The sequence below is a fragment of the Pteronotus mesoamericanus genome, unplaced genomic scaffold (genome assembly GCF_021234165.1).
Source record: "Pteronotus mesoamericanus isolate MK-2021 breed Mesoamerican mustached bat unplaced genomic scaffold, CSHL_Meso_final contig_116, whole genome shotgun sequence".
Classification (NCBI taxonomy): Eukaryota; Metazoa; Chordata; class Mammalia; order Chiroptera; family Mormoopidae; genus Pteronotus; species Pteronotus mesoamericanus.
Genome location: NW_026555027.1, coordinates 40,282,425 through 40,300,633, shown reverse-complemented (window position 1 = coordinate 40,300,633; position 18,209 = coordinate 40,282,425). Strand labels below are relative to the sequence as shown.

The 18,209-nt window shown below is 47.6% G+C and overlaps 1 protein-coding gene across 1 annotated transcript in view; it reads right to left on the bottom strand.

Annotated features, from left to right (window-relative positions):
- The window catches only part of USP13 (ubiquitin specific peptidase 13), a 104,270-nt gene extending 88,007 nt beyond the window's left edge, over positions 1-16,263 (bottom strand). Inside the window, exon 1 of the mRNA XM_054580907.1 lies at positions 15,995-16,263. Within this exon, the coding sequence (XP_054436882.1) occupies positions 15,995-16,162 (168 nt within the window). The 5' untranslated portion in view covers positions 16,163-16,263. The remainder of the gene's footprint in view (positions 1-15,994) is intronic.
- Positions 16,264-18,209: the final 1,946 nt, after the last annotated feature.

Sequence of the window (18,209 nt, the reverse complement as noted above, 5' to 3'; positions counted from 1 at the left end):
ATTCATTAGGGAAAGACACATGATCCCCGTGCACAGGACTAGTTCCCAGCTCCAGCCAGATGTGAACTTACACATGTAAGTCCCACAAAACCCAACTGCATCTACATCCTGTTAAACAAACTAATCCACCGCTCACGCACTGGGATGTGGCTGCAAAATCAAGTTGCTATAGAAATTTGTAAACACTTACTCTCAATGTTCGTGCCTATCTCTTGGCACCAGGCAGCTGGCACCAGGCACCAGGCAGCTGAGTAGCACTGGTCTAGCGCTGGGTGAACTGCCCGATCCTAAGCATGCCTCACTGTCAGGAAAGCATCACTGCAAGGACCTTTGGGGGCACCAGATCAGGCCGCGGCCTTCAGAGCAGGGCCATCACAACCAGCTACGCCTGTCAGTGCCTGCACAGCAGGAGCCGCTCGCCAGATCCCACCGCTGTCCTCTCCACCTGCCAGCCTCTGCCCACAACCAATTCCCACTTCTCCCTGCTCATCTGCCTGTGCTGACAGTCCTTAACCCCAAACCCGCTTCCACTTCACAACTGTTAGAATCTTGCTATTTGAAATCTGTAGCTGTGAGAAACCCAAGCTTCCTTCGTTTGGGGCCAGCCGATTCAGAGGCTGAGCTACAGTTGCTCGTTGAGAGCAGGAAAATTGTTTCACACGCATTCTGAATTCCCGAAACAGCATCTGGTACAGAGCAGGGCTGAACAAACACTCATGGAATGAATGGCAAGTTTTGTGTCATTTGTCTGTCATTCTGTAATATAGTTTAATCTCTCTCTCAACTCCGCCCTCAGTGCCCTTTTCTTAACTAGCTCTTAGCACAGGCTCCATTTCAAGTCTTTGGCATAACTCAATAATGGGGATCATCAAAAGAAAACTGATGGTCATGCACAGAACACAGCCTGAGGCACCAGCAGAAATACGAGCTTTTCTGGTTGGTTTAGCTAAAGTCACACTCGTAGCAGCTTGGACACTCGAACCCACTGTCCCAGCTCCCTACCTCCTGCAGCCCAGCCAGCCTCACATGGCTCCTCAGGACAGAGGCTCCCGCCTCCCCCCCATCCCACCTGGTGCCTGTAACTGGCTCCTACTTTCAGAGAACACCCCGCCCAGAATGGCCACGGTGTGCTTCTCTGCGTGTTCTTAGCTAAATAAGATTCTAATTATCATTTTCATCCCGCACTAAACAGAAACTTGACTGAGATGCAAGACTTGGTTTAGAAACCTGAAATCACAAGAAGTCATGAAATACCACTCATTGTGTGTCATCAAAGGAAGGAAACAATATCTTTGAAGAACCCGGTTCTGCTAAAAGAGTATAAACACTCTATGTTCCTGGAACCTTGCACTAACAAATAAGGAAGTAACAATGATAAACCACTGCAGTCAGGGTAACTGGATCACAAAGAAGTCAAGAAATACCACTCGGAATTTCTCTAAGGCTTTATAATGATCTGCTTTCAAAACTTCTCCCACTCGCGATAAACCATAGGAGAAAGGAGCAGCATTAGAGAGAAGCCTATGCATTGTTTAAACCCACTCTTCAATGCATTTAAATATAGCTACGATATATCCATTGCCATTTATTTATTACTTCACAATGTAGTACCCTATGTACTGTTCAGAAGTAACATCAAAGAAGAAGTCACCTTTTATTGTACTGCCTGCCATTTAAAAGAATTTTAAAACAGTGGCAAATATAAAGGTCAAGGTTACAACATGTTTCAGAGTAGCCAGCGAACAGTCATTTTAAATAAAAATACACCACATTGTCAATCAGGAGGTGTTCAGAGAACTTTGTTTACGTTGATGTGTTCTTGGAGACCAGCCTCCGCTGGAAGTCAGGAAGGGAGAGTGAGCGACGCGCTCAGGAAACAGAGTCGCTGCGTAACACTTGTTTTTAGAACCACAGAACGGTGTGGAAAACAAGCGGTCATTGCCACAAAGAGAAACATGATGTGGGCACATGGAGTCACAACAAAGCCTCACACAGGACTAATTCCATACTGATACCCCGCAAGACAGTGCCCCACACGCTCCCGCAAAAGGGAGAGCAAAGGGGAAAGAACATGGTATTTTCTAGAATGCTGATTTTAAAAAGAAAAAGAAAATAGGTTAACTAAATTAGGTGCTTGTAATAGGGAAAGGAAATAACCTGAACACCCAACGACAGGTTTGTTTAGTAATTTATGGCATATCCAAGAAATGCAACACTCTTGGGCCATTTAAAATTGACTTGTGATTTACTGATAGGTATCTTGTGATTTTTTGAAGAAAGTGGGGGGCACAACTGTGTGCATGATGTTTTAATCCTACGTACCACGTACACGCCGTGTGGCATGCTGTCATCTCAGCATGCAGAGATAATGTGGGATTTTTTTTTTCTTCGTGTTGCCTTTTGGCGTTTTCTAATTTCTCTTCCAGGACAATAAAATTTTCTTTAATTGAATGTATTTAGAATCAAATATATGCATATGGAATAGAACAGGCAATCACTCAAATGTTCCCTTTCCTTCGCCAAAGCTGTTCTTACGCTCTAGCAACACCACTTCACAGCTTTAAGGCGCTGCATAGTCTCGTTACTCAAAGTGAAAGTATGGTCTGAAATAACTAAGAGATTAATTTGAAATGTGTAGCCAAGGCAATTTGGGAACACACAAGTACAAGAGGAGAGATGGGACCGTGATCTCAGGGAGGCAGACTAGACTGTGATTACAACAGAAAAAAGAAACAAATCAAGGACGCTGTCCCCCAGCTGGATGCCATCCAAGCTTACAGAAGGGGGATGGTCTGCGTGGGGTCTGGAAAAGAAGCTGTGACAGGGGATGAGGCTGTGATGTCTGCTCCACAGGCAAAAGAAGTTGGTGGGCGCATGTGGCTGGAGTTTATTCAGCAGAGAGGGGGACAAGCAAGGTTGGTGCCCTGATGATATTTACATCATAGTAAGGAGAGACAGGAAACAAACAAGAGATAGAGAAGATAATTTCCAGCAGTGACAGAGTGACAGAGAAGCCGGAGGGAGTGTGGAGAGACCAGAGCGTTGGGGTTGTTAGGCAGCTCCGGGGATGGGGGCAGGGGAGCGAGGGGACAGCTCAAGGATGAGGAGCCAGGTGGGCAAAGTGGGAAGAGCACTTGGCAGGATGAAAAAGCATGTGCAGGGACCGTAACTCCAGAGAAGGCTTGGCTACGTCCTCAAAAACCAGTGAGAAATTCAGGATGCCCGAGTCACGTGAGGGGAGGGGGTAGCAGGATATGAGGAGGAGAGGTCCACAGAGGCCAGCAGAGGTGGCCTCGCCCGGAGGGAGAAGAGCTGGAGTTCACGCCCCGTGGGATGTGAAGCCACGGGAGGCTACGATCTGACCTCCACTTTTAAAAGCTCACTCTGGCTACTCAGGGAGAACTACGGGGAGGGGGGAGGGAGTCAACAGAATGTCCGGGTACAAGGCTGCTACATATTCTAGACCCACGCTGTCCAACACAGTAGCCACTCGCCACATGGGAATATGTAAATCTAAATTAATTCAAATTAGGTTAAATTAAAAGTTCAGTTTCTGAGTAACACTGGACACATTTCCAACTGCTCAATGGCCACATGGGGCTAGGGGCTGCCACACTGGACAGGGCAGGTACAGCACAATCCCCTCATCACAAGAGGCTCTTTAGACATTGTCTAAACAAGGCAATGTGGTGGCTCAGCCTGGGGAGGTAGCAGGAAGAACACGGAAGGGGGCTTCTAGCAAAGATGGGGAAACTTGGGCAGATTCAGGGCAGAGTTTTAGGACAGAGCCCATAAGCATGGAAGGCGGATTAGATACAGGGGGAAAGGGCCGAATCTAGGACAACTCCTAACTGTTTTGACTCATTGCTTCACAGAACAGCCCACCGCTCTCTGCTCAATCCTTGCTGTCATGAAGCAACCATCTGCCTATTAATTCAGCTTCCTGGGTGCCTCCATATCTGAATGGTAGGTATGAATATTCTGACGTACAGATCCCCAGACATTCTGGCTTCTAGAGCAAAACAAACAGACAACAGTTTTTAAACACAAAATTAAGTGCATGCAGATGGGAAGCAAATGTGCAGTAAGAAAATAAAACAGGCTCCAGATCAAGTGCAGCCAGGACGCAACCCACAGAAAGGGACACACGGACAAAAGGCCCTGTCCGAAATAGGCTGGAGCTCGAGGGAAGACAGTAGAACAGAACGACCAGATTCAATATTTGCAAAACCAAAAATGTTGGTTTCAACAGCAAATCCACTGAAATAAACTTGTGCATCTATAAGCTAAGTAGAAAACAGCAAATGCGTATCATCCCAGGGTGTCAGCCTCGCTGCTGAACACATAAATCATACCGTGGCCATGACGTGTTAAGAAAAAAATAGAAATGTTAATGCAGTAATGGCTCTTCCGGCTTGCTCCAACTTGGAGGTTTTCCTCTCTGCGGAGGACTCCCACGCCTTAGAGCTGCAAGGCTAACGGCAGGGTCCGCACAGCGAGGTTCGATACAACAGAAATTTACTGTCCCACTGAGGCAATGTTTATTCACTTTTTTCTAAGTGTAAAACCAAATCCCGGCTCTGCGTATTTGGAGCAATGAGGATGCTGTCACCCAAATAGCTGGGGAAGGGAGGGCTCCGGCAGGGCACGGAGAGCAGCTACGCTAATGCTCACAGCACAAGTGGGCAAATTAAAAATCGCCAGAGGATGACGACGTCTGCAGCCGTGCTAAAATGAAGCTCCCACGTTGCTCCCAGCTTACATCAAAAAAATAAATAAGTAAGTGAAACTACCTTATCAAAGGTAAAAACCTTTCACAGTCATGTCTTAGTATTTTCTGAAAGAGACAGTTTTCTTCAGGCTGCACCTCTCCTGATAAACTACACTCTACACGAGGATTTAGGTTTCCAGGCTAACCCCTGAAAGCGCATCACATGGAGCTGAACCTCAGTCCGATTAACAGCCCCAGACTGAGTCCCCCCTAAGGAGGCCCGCACACCCCCAGGCCCACAGCGCTCGCTGTAGGGCACAGAGAGCCTGGGGCAGAGTCACCAAGCACAGCACGTCTCTGGCAAAGCCGAGACTTTATAAATCCCTCCCACTAAATCCCACTAAAGAGATGGGTAGCGATAAGCCACATTTCACGGGCAGCCATGATTTCAGCTGTGCATGTGGGTATATGGCAGAGAGAACCAAGGCCCAGGGAAATTCAGTCAAATTGAGGTACTTGCAGAAGTCTTATTGCTTCTGAGTAGCAAAGGGGTCGGGGAATTTGGACCCAGGCCCGCCTGGCCCACCCCGCCCCGCCCCGCCACGGGCCTGGAGCAACTGAGAAGCAGATGTTGTCCTAGTGGCAGGAGCTAAGAGGGCGGCTGCCGGCAACCGTGCGCCATCATGGGGGCCTGGGGAAAAGAGCAGTTCCTTCTTTTTTCCAAGGCTGTTTCATTCCAAGCAAATAAAAGAGACGGGCAAAGGGGAGCCAGGCCACTCAAGTGAGCGCCTTGTGCCAGGGGCTCTGTCTGCCAGGCCTTCCTGCGGGGGAGGACAAGGGCTTTGGCAGGTCCTGCCAGCTCCACTCCCCGAACTCAGAGAGGCGGCTGGAGCTCCTGGGAGGCGGCTGCTCCAGGCTAACAGCTCCCTGGCAAGGCCCAAGCTGCAGAAGCAGTTGCAGGGGTTGGTGACCCCACATCCCATCCACCCTCATCAGCTTGTGTCCAGCCACTGGATCTGTCCATGGTCCCACTTGGCTGGCGGGGGGCCTGGAGAGACAGCCCACACGAACTGAGCCTCCTTTCAAAGCCTCAGGCTCCTCACTCATTGGCAGAACGTGCCCAAACGGCATGTCCAAAGGAGCAATTCAGCAGTTGTTCCCAAGGGATATACTGTATCCCACCCCCCTGCCCCATTCGTTACCTTCAGGACCCTATGTTCTCTTTTCTCCTGTCCAATCAGCCCACTAATCCCACTAAGAGATCGCCAAGAGTATTTCTAAGAGCTGCTGGGGACAGAAATATCTATATCCAGGTCACCACTTCAAAGCCACACCCAAAGCATTAACCAGGACCAAAAAAGAAAGGCAACACTTGGTTTGATTAGGAGAAAGTTTTCATAATTGCTACTCCCTTACGAGAACCATCAGCCTCTTGGCCAATCACCCACGTAGTTAACACGGGGCAAACTTCCTCTAGAGTGATTGTATTTCACGAAACAGTAAAGTCCATATGCATTCCACCTATAACTACTTGTGCATCATGATTACCTGTTCCAATTTCTAACTCCTGAGTTTCTCTGGAAGTTGAGCCAATCAATGGGAGGGAAAAAGGCATGTACTAGTCACTGCTCCCTCTACAACTGGGAAGAAAAGGTCCCAGGAACAAAGAGGTGGGGCCCCGGGCCCTTCGAAAGGAAGGGCTATTCACAAATCCAGAGCCTCTCAACTAGGGACTGCCAGACTCTGTGACCTGAACCCTGACATCTGAGCTCTATTCCAGGCCCCAAATTTCCCGTGTGCATGCAGGACTTGTCCACTTGCATTTGCCCGCCTCACTTTCCCATTTACATCCGTGATTCATGCCACCTCCCCAGCTACAAGGTATGAAGTCACCTTTAACTCCTCCCACTCCTTCGCCCTCTGCACAGTGTGTCACTAAGTTGGGTCACACCATTCATGAAAACTTCTACTGAGTTACTCCCACCATCCAACCACTTCTACCCCCACCGTCATCTATCTACTGAAAGCTCCAATATTACAGGAGGCTCCTCCCTGAATTCCTGTTCCAGGTCTCCCCACCTCCCAACCAACTACTCCTCATTCTACTTCCAGAACCGCCACACCAAATATCCGCTGTCCTCACGCTGGTCCCTTGTTACACTGTTTAAAACTTAAATATCCTAGATGTGCTTCACGGTCTAACTCATGACACATCAGGGCTAAGTCCCCTCTCTGTCACATACCAGTCTTAGAACAAGTCCCTGAACAAGCTACCTAACCTCTGACTCTTAAGTTTCCTCATCTGCAAAACAGGGCAGCAATACTTGTTATCATTTATAAGCCAATTACTTCTGAAATTACATGAGGTAATATACATAAAAGTACCTAGTTCAGTGTTTGACTCAGACTTGGTGCTTACATTCCTCTACCATGAAAGATCCATGTCACATGCTCCCTCCCTGTGGTCCTCTGTTTCCCTTCTAAACACCCTTACCCTCCCTACCATCTATCGCACCTAGCGTAGTGCTGGGTGTACAGCAGGCCCCAAGTAAGTATGAATACTTGCTAATAAATACAAAATAAAACATTTTACTTTCAATATTATCAGAGGAAGCACATATTGTACACCGTAAGCAACATCTCTAATCTGGTGGCCTGTTCAGATTCATTACATTCTTGTCATCGCTGCACTGTGCTGTTGTTCTAACCCTAAATAGCGGTGCTCTTGTTCGCATCTTCCCTGTGCATGGGGACAAGGGGAGCCCTCGACTGACCCCCATAATACTGCACATGCAGCGGCACAGAGGCCTGGGCTACGTCCACAGAGACCGGCCCTCTGTCATCTCCCTGAGGGACACCATGTGTGATCACTTCTGCTGAGATCCCCTGGGACACCTCCAGTCACAACACACAAAACACCCGGCACTCAGCTAGTACTCAGGACAATTTCCCTAGCTTTTCAAGGATCAAGTTTACGACTTGTCAGATAACATGATCAAACGAAACATACAATATCGGCTGTTTTTAGTAGCAATTTTAAGTAACAATTTTTATGCCAGAATACATGGTGATGATTTGTAAAAATAGGAAAACAGAAAAAGATGTAGCGTACTAGACACGGGTTCACAAATGACAGACTTCTCAGTCCTCTACTCTTTTCCCTTTGATTCTCAAAAACCTCGGCTAGTCCATGTCTTCAGCAATCAGTATCCCCACCATGACAGAGATGCAGAAAGTGCTTTGAAAGCACAGGGCAATAAATGTCTGATTCAGCTGGGGGATGGGGAGGGGGGTTCACAGAGAACACCGGAGCTGGTGTTCAAGGATCGGTGTGGTGTTCCCTACGGGGGGGCGGTGGGGGGAGACGAGTTGGGAGGAGGCATTCCAGGCTGAGCATGGAGCATCTGGGGAGCACAGCATCCTTCGGGCCAAACAGAATGCAACCAGATGGCAGGTGCTAAGTGAGAAAACTGGCTACGAAAGTTGGATCAACATGTGCTATATTAGAAAAGTCTGTTTGGTGCCGCTGAAAATTTCTAGAAAAGGAAATGACAGGGAAAGACCCGTGTTTCAGAATGACAGCTGAGAGTACAACGAGACAGGCCGGAAGGGAGGCGCGATGGTCAGGGAAGAGGCTTCTGCAAGAGTCCAGGCAGGAAATGAAGAGGCCCGAACCTTGGCCGTGGAGGGGGAGGCTAGGCTGCAGCCCAGGCGCCTGGGCACTAGTGGGATGTGAGGTAAAAGAAAGCGAGGTTCACCCAGGTTCACAGCAGCGTTATTCACAATAGCCGCAAGGTGGAAGCAACCCAAGTGTCCCATCAACAGATGAATGGATAAACAAATCGTGGTATACACATATAATGGAATATTATTCTGCTTTAAAAGGGAAGGAAATTCCGACACACGATACATGTGGACCTTAAAAATGTGATGGTGAGTGAAATAAGTCAGTTACAAAAGGACGAATCCTGTAGGATCTCACTTATATAAGATACCTAGAGCAGACAATTCATAGAGACAAAGTAGAATTGTGCTTGCCAAGGGCTGGGGGAGTGGGGGACGGGACAGGGAATGGGAGTTATTGTTGACAGGGACAGTACTTCAGTTTTGCAAGATAAAAAGAGTTCTGAAGATGTATAGTGGTGATGGTTGCACAGCAATGGGAGTGTACTTATTAAGAAGGTCAATCTTATGTTATATGTATTTTACACAATCTTTTTAAAGGCGAGGAAGGGAGACTGGGTGACACTGTGCCTCTCCCAGCCGGGGCACTGAATGACGGTGGCGCCCTAAGCGAGCCGCAGTCTGCAGGAAGAGCAACGCGCGCAGCAAAAACAGAATCAGAACTGTGCAGATGCCCAGAGTCAACATAAGCTGAGATGAAAAACTTTCTCAAGAAGCCTCCCTGGCATGATCAGCATCGTATAGTACATCCCAGAACTCTAAAAATGATACAACTTTAAAGGTAATTAACAAGTGCCAAAAAGAGACAGCTAGCGACTTCTTGATTATTAGTTCGGAAAAGTAGGACTCTGGAGAACCCAGGGCAGGGCGCGCACGCGCGTGCATGCACACACACACACACACACACACACTTCACTCCTTTCTGTAGCCCAAATAAAAGAAAAGCAAAGGGATTTTTTGAAAACATAAACCATAGCAACAAAATCTGGAACCTGGATGGCAGATGGGTAAGTGCTAAAAAGACCAAGACAAGCTGACAAGGCTGAATGCTAAGCCTGTATCAGACAACACCAAGATAAAAATCTGACCGACGTTCCAGAATTCCCGAAAGACTCTGTAGCTGACCACCCCAGGTAACTCTGAAAGTTGGGGTACATAGGGACTAAAATAAGTGGGGGTAAAGCAGGGACTAAAATAAGAGTTGGAAGTCTGTCTAGACAGTAGCCAGAGCCCCGGAGCCCCCTACACTCCAAGCGGTCCCTCCGCAGCCAGCAAACTGCTCGAGATTTGTTCTAAAGCAGGTGAAAACACCTCTGAGTCTAGGGTCCCTGGGACACTAGACTCAGTTAAGAATAGGGGTTCCATCCTGAATACCCAGGGACCTGGAGATGGAGATGTCACACGTGCGTGTCAGTCCAGATTTAGTCAGAAAATACAAACTATTCTCGGTGTTTCAGGCAGGAAGGGATTTAATACCGGGAACTGGAGGCACACAAAATCACGGGAAGACCTGTGAGAGCCACGGTCAGAGAAAGCACCACTCATGTTCAGGAAAGCAAGATGCACATGCCTCACAAAAAACTGCACAGGTGATCCCAGCCTCCCCCCCCCGGCTGAGGTCGCTTTGGGTGCTGACAAGAGCTAGGAAAACCCTACGTCTGCCTCACACCAAGGCTGCATGAGCACCCACGGCTTCTTCTCTTCACCTTCTGAGTCTCTCGCGGGCAGGTTCAGAATCAACAGCCTGCTGTGAGAGGTGTCCAAGCTCCCAGTGGCAGCAGCAGAACAGCGACAGGGCGGAGACCCAGCAGACAACATCCAGCCAGTGGCAAGAGGCAGATGCTGAGGCCATCCGTCCTCCTCCCCCGCTCCCCGGGTACTGGCAGGCAGGCTTTCGCTTTGCAAGCAGGAGATGACCAAAGTCTCCTAACCAGTGGTCAAAGGGAAAAAGTCATGATGCTCAAATATAAGGTTCCCCAAGAAAACAGTCCAGCCAGATCACACTCAACAGTCAACAGAATCAAGAATTCTCACTCTGAAAGAGCCGACAATTCCCTGCCCACGTAGTTGCAAATTTTTTCAAAAGGAGTCACATATTCTACATTGTAACTTGCTTCAAAAAGAATGTACAACACATATGACATTTCTGGGTGAGCTAAGGTTCACAACCAATTATTCAATCACCACAAATCTGAAAAAGTGACTCCATAGGGCCACCGTGCAGGTGGAGTATGGCACCGGAGGAACCAGCTGTGCTGTCCCTGCATAAACTCTGGAACTTTGGTTTTCAAAGTAGGACCTGGGAACTCTGCAATGCCCCCAAAGACCCTTCAAGTAATATGCAAGGTCAACTGTTTTCATAACATGAGTTTATTTGCCTTTTTCCACTCCCGCTCTCTCAGGAGCACACAGTGGCATTTTTCAGAGTCTTCACGACATCTGATGACATCGCCACTTAATAGCTAATGGCACGGAAGCTGTTTTAAGTTTTTCTGTCTTAATTTCTAATATGGTAACTATCAATATATAGAAACCACAGAACAGCTCTTTGGGGTCTTCAAAAATATTTAAGAGTATAATGGGCCAAAGGCCTTGAGAATCATTGCCATAAAACAACTTTTTAGCCAGCTGCGTTGGCAAGGGAACTTTTGACATGTGAAACTAATCAGACTTAGTTCAGGTTTACATCTCCAAAGAAAAAAAAAAATCTGTACTTCCTAAATTTTGTCTTACTATCTTCTATCAGTTTCTGTTTATCCATTCAGATGACGATTTTTCCACATAGATCCTAAATTAAGTTATTTTTCCCCTCCAAGTAAGCACTGTGGCAAGTCGCGCTGCCTGAAGACAGCATGCCTCGCCCAACAGCGAAAAGCACAGATTCTGCAGCGACTCAAATACTTACTCACCAACGATCACAGCAGCTTTGCACGTAAGAGCCAAAAGGTGGAAACAACCCAAATGTCCATCAACGGTGGCAAGCATAAACAAAATGTGGTACGCACATACAATGGAATATTATTCAAGCTTAAAAGGGAGGGAAATTCCGATACATACTACAGCATGGATGAACGGCGAGGATATGCTAAGTGAAATAAGCCAGACACAAAAGGACAAATACTATGTGATCCCACTTACGTGAGAAACCTAGACTAGAGACAGAAAATAGACCAGTGGTTACAGGGTGTGGTTAAAAGAGGCTAGTTATGAGTAACAAATAACATCTTCATAGCCCTTCTCATTTAGGAAATTCCAAGAGTTTGAGGAGTTCCGTGCTAGGAACAAAGACCAAGTATCCATTCCTTATTATAAATCACAATATCACAGATGGATTTACTGAGCCCCTAATATGAAGTTTCCCTACAAGGAGATGACCTCAAAGCCTGTCCCAATGGATAACTCCCATGAGACCCCGTCCAGCTGGGTTTGGCAAAAACTCCCAGGAAAGCAGAGAACCAACAGTGACATCTCAACATCACCAAAAGATCTCAGAGCTTTGGAGAATGGGGGAAAAGCTCCTTTTTTACAAATAGTGCTGATTGATGCTGGGAGGAAAGAAGAAAGGTGGGGGCCCTGTTTATGCTGGTCTCATCTTCCCCCAGGCCACCCTGTGGTGTGTGCAGCTGTTTGGTGGTGCTGCTGGGGCCGGACGACCTAGCCTCACTGCACCAGGATCTCTCTCTCCCATCTCAGCTGCCGTCTCAGCTGCCGCAGGTGGCAGGGAGCCCACCAGGAGCCCTCTCGGCCTCTCCAGCACAAATATCACCCTGAAGAGTGAGGGCTTTCCTTCCTCCCCTCTGTCACTGTCCCCTTGGCCGTTCTTCCACTTCTGTTCCCTGGGATACCTTTCCAAAATAAACTGCCCGGGCCTCAGCCCCAGTCTCGATCTTCCAGTTGACTCTAGGCAAGACCAGGCATAAGGCAAGCTCTCCAGCCCAGACAGGTGGGAGGGGGCATATAAGCACCACAGTGGCCCAGCTCCCATACCTAATGCTTCGTAGGAGGCGTCACACACAGTCGATGTTTTAAAACTACCAGTTTTAAATGGGTAAAAGGAAATAAAATAATGGCAAACCATGGAAGACAGACTACAACTAACTGCTGTGGTGTATGACACAGCTCTAAGTAATAAGGGAGCCTTCAGAGGAAAGGATGAAGTCTGAAGTAGAAGGGGAAAGGTGAGGAAGAACCCTGAGAGATGATGGAGAGAGGAAGGTGGTCCCGGAAAAGGAAGTGAACCTCACACGCTGCGGACCCGGACCCGGAGACTGGGCTACCTGGAGGGGCGACCTGGGAACTGAGGGGAAGTGGGACAGACTACGCCGCGATGAAAGAGGGATTCCACCGCACCAGGGCATGAGAGTAGATTTTACATGAAGGTCCTTGAAGACTTGTGAGCAGAGCTGTGAACCAATTTCCCCACTAAACCATACCAAACTTTTCACATAATCCCTGACAACCAAACACGCAGGCTTACAACCAGGACTGACTCTATCACTTCCTTTTCGTTCTCATGATCACCAACTTGGCCAGGCACACTTAACATACTAATTTATTCAAGCCACAAAACAACCTCATGAGGTGAGCTCTATTATTGGCCCCATTTCACAGCGAGAGAAACGGAGGCACATAGAAGTTACAAAGCTGGGTGACAGAGCTAGGATTCTGCCTGTCTGGCTCTCTCTCTCTTTCATAGTTGTCCCCCACAATCAATGAAGTCACCGCAATCTACATAATCCCACATGATTCCTTTCACAAAGTTTCCTATATGTTGTGTCCTTACGATTTTCGAACCTATAATCTCATGTAATTCATACATTTCCTAGACATTCACTGAGTTCCTGTTTTATATGCCCGATGTGGAGCAGGCGACCGAGGACACCAAGATGCACAGTCCCCACCGTCCAGGAAGGTCACATTACAGACCTTGCAAGATGAACCAAGTCAGGGAGAGGTGAACCTATAGGTCAAGATGGCAAACTGGGCCTGGGGTGAAACCAAATTGTCAGGTGTAAAAACAACTCTTCTCTTATCCCAGAAGAAATGCTACTGAGTACCTGCTAAGCACCAAGCCCTAGAAACTGAGAAGAAAGGAAGGACAGGAACACTGTAACGAGTACCATGCCATCCCGCTCAATCCTCACACCCCCAAAGGCGAAGCACGACAAAGGAGCTCACAACATGTCTATGAGAGATGCATGATAAAAACTGATCGGTTCAGTCTTGCTCTAAGGCCACTTCAAATCACATGACTTTCAGTAGCTTCCATAACTGACTACACGTATATAAAATCAAAATCCTGTTCTAGGTATCCAAGGACCCCATCTTCTTCCCTCTACTTGGTTCTGACTCATTTCTTGTTCAAGCAATCTTTTCCTTCCAAATACATTACAAGCCCATAAGAAAATAATATTCCCACTTTATGCATTTATACATGTGATTTACCTTGCTTAGAATGTTGGACTCCTTTATTTCTATCCATTTTCATCTACAACCTTTTTCAAAAGTATCCAAAGCAAGGGTGACTATTTTTGTCACGTAAACAGTTTTGGTCTTTTCTCTAGAACAATCCTATAGCACTTGTAGATTAAAGTTTCTGGCATGTTTGGAACCAATGAATTTTGCCCTATATGGTTCTTACAGCCATGCCTATATGAGTTGGCACATAGTAGGTACACAAGAAACCTTGTTGGATTCATGATGAAATGTAAAGTACCATACAGACAAATTTCGCATTATCACTCACTGTGCTTTAATAAAACTTTTTATAAAACCTTCCTTTTCTTCTTCCCTGAAACAGATAGCGAAATATACTGATTCATCAGCCTTGTAAATAAGCCCAGTCTTCCCCGAAGAAACTACTATGACATGAATGAAATCATCATTTTACACTGGACAAGATGCTTCTGGAATGGTGCTTGGTACACAGTAAGCTCCCAATTGTAGAAGTGAATTAAAATAGTCGTTTTCACACCTGCTATACACTATATAAGGAGGTAAAGATTTCTAATAAAAAAAAATTGTTTTACTATTTGAAGGTCAACCCAGACCCAACACAGGGAAGTTGTCTTACCCACCTGACATAATGTGCTCCGCTAAAGGACAGGCCACTTTTTTCTTCCTGGAGTTCACAATCTGTCAGTTGCTTAAGTAAGGACAATCATCCCTCTGCACCCTTAGGAGATATTAGTGGGAACCTGCCCAACACCAGACCCAAACATCTGAAAATGGCATTTTCAAATACTTTCTGGAGAACAGAATTTAATGCCAGGGCTGACAGTCATTTTAAATAGTGTGATGGCAATATGCTAAGTATTAAATACAACCCTTTCATTCCACTCTATACAGACCTTTTTGAAAGAAAAAATAATGAACAAATAAGTGAGATTTTTATCCCCCAAAAGGTCTGGAACTAGCATAAAAGAAAAACTAAATGTCACAGGGAGTATACTAATTCTGGTGCTCCAATGGATACCAAGCAACATGCTTTGAAACAGCCAAATAACCCACAAAATAAAAAAGATTACTTTGGAAAATTTGCCACTCATTGGGTTGGGTCTTTTTTCTCCAACAATACTCTACATGATATGAATAAAATATGTTACACTATTGTGAAAACTGCTCAGTCGCTCCAATCCATGCACCTCCCGGTTGTATTGAGATCTGCGGGTGACACATGAGATCTAAAGTGGGTGGATAAAAATAACCTGGTCCTCAGAAAGACATGATAAACGCCAGACAGCTGAGTCACTTTGAAGCCCATTTTGACTCCTGAAAGGGACATTCATCCTCCTTTGCTTCTCATACCCGCACACAGCCCGGTGAGAACCACCGCCAGCGCCCCGGGTGGAAGGGAGGGATCAGTCTCAACTTCCCCCTCCCGTCTCTGAGGTCACTACTCGAGATTGAACTTTCAATAATTTATACTAGTGTATTTCAGTTCAAGTGACTCACTTAAATGGGGTAAGGGGAGAGGTTTCAGGAAACCATAATAATCCAGGAGACCCCCCTTTCTGTTGCCCGAGTACAGGCACCATTCACGGAGAGAAAAAAAAAAAAAAAAGTGGGGAGAAATGGAAAGTGAAGGAAAAGCTCAGAGAGGAAATTAAGGTTGCCCTGGAGTGAGAATCCCTGGGCGCAGCAAATGGCCCGAGAGAATGGCTGTGGGTGTCGGCGGGGATCAATCCCATCCACCTACGCACCCTCCGCTCTGCCCGGAGAGAACGCAAACCCTCTGCAACGCGCAGTTCAGACCGGAGAACTCTTCCATTCGATCTTTCAAACGGTGGCGGAGCTGCGGGCAGCCTGGAAGTGACCGAGGCCCTGTCAGCCTAGGAAGCTGGCGGAGCTAAACGCCCTGGCGACCCAATCTTGGGCTGCAGGCAGCGCCCAGTACCCAGTAGGCACTCACTAAGTGTCTGCCGAACTGCAGCACCCCTGAGCCAACTCCGCCGCCAGGAGGAGGAGGTCCCCGGCTGCCACTGCGCATCTTCTCCGCCCGCTTCACGTGCCGCCGAGTTCCCCGGCTCGCAGCCGCCCCAGGCCGCCGCACCGCGACCCTCCCCGGAGGCGCCGGGAGCGCCGCCGAGCCCCACTTACCGGCGAGTCGTAGGAGAAGGCGCATTCGTTCTTGTAGACCCTGTCCCCAGATCTGGGCACGCGGATCGTGGGCATGTGGGGCACCAGCAGCTCGCCGATGTCTCCTGCAGCCATCTTCCTGCTGCCGCTGCCGCCCGGCACGCCGAACAGGGCGCCCCGGCGCTGCATGGCCGCAGCGCGCACCCGAGCAGAACCGAGCCGAGCCGCTGTGCTGGGTCTGCCCGCGGCGGCGGCGGGCTGCGCGGGCGATGGGAGCTGAGCCGGGGCGGGCGGGCGGGGAGAGCGGGCCGCGGGGCGGGAGCGGGCACCGGGGGCCTGGGGCCGGCAGGCGGGGCGGGGGGGTGGGGGACGCTGCTATTTTTAATCCAATGGCGAATCGCGGGCCCAGCTGCAGCGTCAGGCGGGGCTCTGGGGAGGGCCAGCCGCAGCGCGCCGGGGAGGGGGCGCTGGAGAGGGGCCCTGGGCCGGTCCCGGCTCGGCAGCGGCGGGGGGCGGAGGGCGAGCCCCGGGGACGTCGGCTTGGGAACGCGGTGCGGGCGAGCGACGCTTCTCGCCCACTCTGGCCGCCTGCCGAGGGGCCCCACGGCGGGGTTTTCTACCCTAAATCGTTAGGTTGCGAGGGAGCGACTCCGAGGCACCAACACAAAGAGCAGAATGGGATTTTAAAAACCGCTTGCTTTTAAAATAACCGAAGATAGAGGGGAACTTCCCCTGATTGGGCAGGGGTGGGACTCCACGTACAAATCTGGACCCTAACGTCCGGCCCACGTTTAAATTTGCGCTTTGCACCGAGGTGTTAACCTCAGTCAGGCTTGTTCCTCACTTAACATCTAAAGCTCATCAGAAGAGAATAGGATCCAGTTAAGTATATCTTTGCAATAATACAGATTTTTCTTACGTTTGTGGAGAGTCAAGATTTTATTGGGTGGGGAGATGGACATTATATTTTTCTCTATATTTGTACCGTCTTCTGCTTGATACGAGGTCTCTCTGTCCCAACATTCAACTGCCTGATTTGGGGATCTTACGTACAGGCATATATATTCTTGTCATGCACGTCCAGTTCCTCAAAATAAATAATGGATGGGGGTGGGGAGATAATTCGCGAACAGAGCATGCCTCCCAGCATACTCCATTTTCTAAAATAAAAATAAAAATAACTGTTAAAACACGGGTTCAGCTGCATTGAAGTTCCCTTACTACACTGAACGTAGTAGTCTCTGATTCCTGCCCGTTCATGAAACGCAGAAATAGCAAGAACTAGTGAATCAAAACGCCTCTGCCAGATGAAATTGCTCTTAAATTGTTTTTTTTTTTCTTCCATTATTTCTCTGTTATTCTCCCTGATTCGGCAGATGTGCAGGTTCTGCTAGGGAGAAAGGAGGGGTACCTGGAATTTGAGAAGTGGACAAACAAGTCCTCTCTTGCGTTGCTCTTCCCAATTTCCATACCTTCTCCCCCTCCGCCCCCCGCCCCCCCTGCAAGGCTCAAGCACACAGCGCATTCACAGAACTCACAACTTCCTACTGCTGCTACCTGATAGAAATGGAGAAGGAAAAGAGGCAGAAAGCAAAAAAATTGACACTGTTCCTATTCCCATCATTGGTCAGGAGGGTTTTTCTGTTTTCTTGTTTTTGTTTTTGTTTTTTTTTTTGCTTTCTATTCATTCTCACCAGCTTATGACCCTCTAGTAGTAGCTGTGTCTATTTCAGATTCACGGATGAAGATGGCTTGTCCAATTACAGAGAAAAACTTGATTCAAAAGCATCCCAAACCTAAAATTTTAAATACTTTTAGATTAAATGCAAATTAAATTGAGACGCCATTTTTTACCCGTTAGACTGATAGGAATATTTAGTTGGCCTGGGTTTGGAAATAGACCATCATAAACATTGTTGGGGGGAATAAAATGGTAAACCACTTTGAAAGGAAATGAACACCACCAATCATAATTTTATATGCATATACTGTATTGTTTTTCCCCGCAATTCCTCATGTAGACATTTATGCTACAGATAAATTCATACTGTGTGAAGATCAGTGTTGGAGCATTGTTGATAGTACGGAAGATCAAGAACAACCTAAAGATCCATCTGTAGGAAGTGGATAAAATACAGTACCATTGAAAAGAAAGAAGAGTTTGATATGTACTGACATGGAACAACCTCCAAATAATATTACTAGATAAAAAAAAAGCCAAGTGCAAATCAATGTG